This window comes from Papilio xuthus, unplaced genomic scaffold (assembly GCF_000836235.2).
Source record: "Papilio xuthus unplaced genomic scaffold, Pxut_1.1 DF826949.1, whole genome shotgun sequence".
NCBI lineage: Eukaryota > Metazoa > Arthropoda > Insecta > Lepidoptera > Papilionidae > Papilio > Papilio xuthus.
In genome coordinates, this window is record NW_013531700.1 from 105,572 (window position 1) to 109,619 (window position 4,048).

Sequence of the window (4,048 nt, forward strand, 5' to 3'; positions counted from 1 at the left end):
ATGCCGTCACGGGGTGCGGGGGGTGGCGCGGGGGGTTCGTGCGGCGCCAGGTAGAGGATGAAAGCGACGCGGCGGTCGGCCAACAGGTCATCGTGCACCAGTAGGTGATCGCCCGGCCCATACAGCGAGCAGGAGGCAGACACGGATGTCAGCTGCAGCCCCGTCACCTCCGACACCTCCCAGACAGACAAAATATAATCATTACATTCACAAACATTAAGACATTAGTACATCACCATTTTAAATGGTCTTACCCAACTCATAACTTCAGTCTTAAGTAGTTCATAAATTCCCCTGATACTTCTCTGCCAAGTCAAGTTGGAGAGGTCAGTAGTTTGGTGGAATTCATAGAGGTCCATTTTCTTGCGTGACCAGTCCATAGTGTTCATGTCGTCCACAATGTTATTAATGATCTCCTCGTTGGCCAGCAGCTCGTGCAGCAGGCACAGGCGGAATGGGTCACATGTCAATGTCACATTGTCACTGGAATAGTCTTTCTTCTCTATCCAGTGATTCTTTAATTTAGTCTTTAGTTCTTCACTCTGCAAATGTTACGCTCATTCCATAAATTAAACTTGCTTGTTAGAACATGAACAATTTCAGCATTTTCATTTGCTTGAGTCATATTTTAAAAGATCAATAGGTTACATTTAATTAGTATAATTTACATCTTTAAAAAGGAAAACTCCAACTACATGTTAGATGATATTTTTTATTAAAACTATTGTTTGCATACTTGGAAATTGCAATAATTAAAACTATAATTTCGATTAATTTGTAATTAACTATTTAATAATTAGCTAGAGAAATGTTAAGGAACCTTTAATGAAGGATTTAATTTTGGGTCATCCATTCTGTCTGCTCTTGGGTTGAGTTGCTTTTTGATTACTTTTATCTGCACTTTGTCTTCTATCAGTAGGGAGTCATCCTCCAGCGACTCCTCAGAATCGGAGCTGTAGTCTGATGACGATGATGATGATGAGTATTCAGCTGAAAACCAAAAAAAAAATAAGAAATTCCTTAGTCTCATTTATGTGACTTTTCAAAATTTCCGCGCGAACAGCAGTTTATAGGACACTACTTACTTCCACGTATTCTTTTCACCTCATCGGCTGATGCCTGATAGGAATTTACAGCACATACATCTGAATCGTCACTTTCAGTATCCGAGATTTCTATAACAGTGCTCGTAAACGGGCGCTTGGCGGGCGGTCGAGTTTGCGACGCCGCCGTCGATGAGCTGCTGCTGCTCCCGCCATCCTGCGTTTCAGCTTGACTTGAGGATGTTGGTTCTTCACTATCTTTACTCGGCGAGTGCATTTTTAATTCTAAACACTACATAATATGTAACAAAAACAATGCGAAACAAAATGATGCGACGCCTAACCTTAAATTTTGTTGACTTTGACGTTAGATTTTTAGGATTGCCAGTTGGTATAGCTCAATAATTTCCACCGGAATGTCTTTTTCTTAGGTTTTGGTTTTTAGTTCACAAGTTTCAATCGACTAGTTTCATGAAGTAAAGTAATACTATTGTTCTACGTTTGAAAGTTGGATTGATAAATGTTGAGAATGTTAAGAATAAAGTTAAAATTAGAAAAGTGAGCGTTGTCAACTTAAAGGTCTCATTACCAGATCATAAAATAAAAAAAGTATAGTATTGTGACAGTTTTTGGACAAGTTGTAAATTTGTTTTGCGTTGTCAATTGTCACATATTGTTTACTATTGTTTATATAAGTTGGAAAATAAATTGCATGTTAATTGTAAATTATGGAGCCCCAGTGTCAATTTTACGTAGTAAGAAAAAAGCGTCTTTGCAGAATGACAGTGCGACCGGGAAATCAATATTGCGGTGAACATAACCCATTACCCAAAGATGATCTTTGTAAAGTACGAAAAATGCAGCACTACCTTATGTTCTGGCGTTAAATATTATTGTAAATCAATCAGCACTTGGTTCGGCTGCGGTCGACAATAGGTTGAAGAAAAAGAACCATGTTCGTTCTAAGCAAATCATTTTAATAAGTTATGTGATAGTAGAACATAATATCTGTTGTCGCCTCCATTTGTCGCTTTGTAATAACAGCCCATATCTCACTTTAAAACTTTATTGCAGGATGACAGTCGCATCCCGTGTCCAAATGATCCAAAGCAGTGAGTTTAACGCAATTAAAATATGATTCTAATTTTTAAAACCTCAACATTTTAACAAAGTTTACCTAACAAAAACCATATCTTTTAGTACTTGCTATGTGAGGCGATTGCAGAAACATCTGTCAATATGCAATGCGCGACCTCTGGATGATCCAGACTACATTGTTAGAAATGTAAACTGTCCACCAGACAGTGGCACCTGCTGGAGGCGACCCCTCACTCAATACACAAGAAGTCAAATACAACATGTAATTGACAAAATAAACTGCTTATACAAAGGTTCACTTTTTACTCAACTTTTCCTTATTAATTTGTCCCTAGTTAATTGTAATTAGATTTTGAGTAGTTGTTAAGTTGGAAGGTTACAAATTTCAGAGCATGTAGAGGTCAATATAGAGAATGCACCAGAAATGGCTATACACAATGCTGTGCTGGAGGAGTTCACAACAGTAGGACGCACAGAGAGCTCCCTGCGCCATCTGCGGCAGGCATCCAGCATCCTGCACCTGGTGGAGGCAGAGGGGTTGGTGAAGGAGGGAACTTGCTATGTGGAACTGGGAGCTGGGAAAGGTAACATGTTAGCTAATGTACATCTAAAATTAATATAAGTTTTTAAAAACAAATTGTATTGAACACAGGTCAGCTATCGGTGTTTGCTGCAGAGGCGTGGTGCGGTGAGGGCGATGGCAGCAGCGTGATGCTGGTGGAGCGCGCGGCGCTGCGGCACAAGCGAGACAACCGGCTGCGCGCGGGCGCCGCACACCGCCTGCGCGCCGACCTCGCGCACCTCGTGCTGGGCCGCACGCCCGCCGTGCGCGACTCCCGGGCCACCGTTGCACTCGCCAAACATCTCTGCGGCGTCGCCACTGGTTTGTAGAGGAATCTTTGCCACATATTGCTTTAGTTACAACAATAAAAAAACGGTAGCTGGTTTTGATTTTACATATAAGCAAAATTAAAATGAAGTCGCTTAGCTCGATAATGTGACTACAGATTATGCCCTGCGGTGCGTGGTGGGCGCCGGGGACGAGACGAGGGCGGCGGGCCTGGTGATGGCCACCTGCTGCCACCATCGTTGCGAGCTGTCCGCGTACGTCGGCGAGCTGCAGGTGGGTATACAGGCTACACACTGCCTTATTTAAATGAAGTTATTTTGTTGGTTTTTATTCTATGTAAATAAATGAACCGTTTTCAGGAGTTGGGGATCAGCGACGAGGAGTTCAACATAATGTTGGGTGTGGTGTCGTGGGCGACGTGCGGGCACGGCCGCAGCCGGCGGTATCGCGGGGAGACAGACGTCACGGACACCTCGAATGATCTCAACGATTCTGAAAGTGATGAGAGTAGCGAAACAGAAGTGAACCATGAACAACGAGTAACGGAGGAAGAATCAAAAGAAAGAAAGTGCAGCAAGCCGAGCGCTGGGCTGGCGGTGGGGGGCAGGGCGGAGGTGGGGCGGCGCGCGAAGGCGGTGGTGGACTGGGGGCGGGTGATGTACTTGCGGCGGCGCGGCTGGCGAGCGCGGCTGTGCCACTTCGTGCCGCGACACGTCTCGTTGGAGAACGTCTGCATCGTGGCCACCGCTCTCCACTCGGATGGTGGGACCAAATAAAATACTGACTTGCAAATATATTTGTATATTTATATCAATATTAGAAACTAAAACAAAATTCTATATTCTCTATACAAATGTTAAAGTAAATGTTGTAACAAAATGCTAACTGTTTTTACTTTCCCCTCCCTGTGACCTCGGGCGAGGTGTCAGCAGAGTACGTGACGCGACGCTCATAGGGAGGCGGTTAGCACTCGTTCACACAGCCGATAGCCGATACTTATATACATAAAAGTAGTGAATGCGCGTCTGGAATGAGACAACATCCACAAAATATGCAG

At 43.6% G+C, this 4,048-nt stretch overlaps 2 protein-coding genes across 3 annotated transcripts in view; one reads left to right on the forward strand and one right to left on the reverse strand.

Moving 5' to 3' along the window:
* The window catches only part of sud1 (Prolyl 3-hydroxylase sud1), a gene marked incomplete at its 3' end in the record, with an annotated part of 2,809 nt that extends 1,401 nt beyond the window's left edge, over positions 1-1,408 (reverse strand). Inside the window, exons 1-4 of the mRNA XM_013315909.1 lie at positions 1,086-1,408; positions 821-990; positions 255-542; positions 5-176 (exon numbers count right to left, since the gene is read on the reverse strand). Of these exons, the coding sequence (XP_013171363.1) occupies positions 5-176; positions 255-542; positions 821-990; positions 1,086-1,320 (865 nt within the window). The remainder of the gene's footprint in view (positions 1-4; positions 177-254; positions 543-820; positions 991-1,085) is intronic.
* A 289-nt stretch (positions 1,409-1,697) lies between these two features.
* On the forward strand, positions 1,698-3,954 carry LOC106120623 (tRNA:m(4)X modification enzyme TRM13 homolog). 2 transcript variants are annotated; one of them, XM_013315980.1, is made up of 7 exons: positions 1,698-1,891; positions 2,118-2,155; positions 2,244-2,434; positions 2,510-2,725; positions 2,794-3,024; positions 3,149-3,264; positions 3,351-3,954. In XM_013315980.1, exons 1-7 carry the CDS (start codon positions 1,772-1,774, stop codon positions 3,765-3,767), a joined length of 1,329 nt encoding a protein of 442 aa, XP_013171434.1. In that variant the 5' UTR covers positions 1,698-1,771; the 3' UTR covers positions 3,768-3,954. The 2 variants fall into 2 exon arrangements, with proteins under 2 accessions (XP_013171434.1, XP_013171435.1); XM_013315981.1 differs by having other exon boundaries at positions 2,531-2,725.
* Positions 3,955-4,048: the final 94 nt, after the last annotated feature.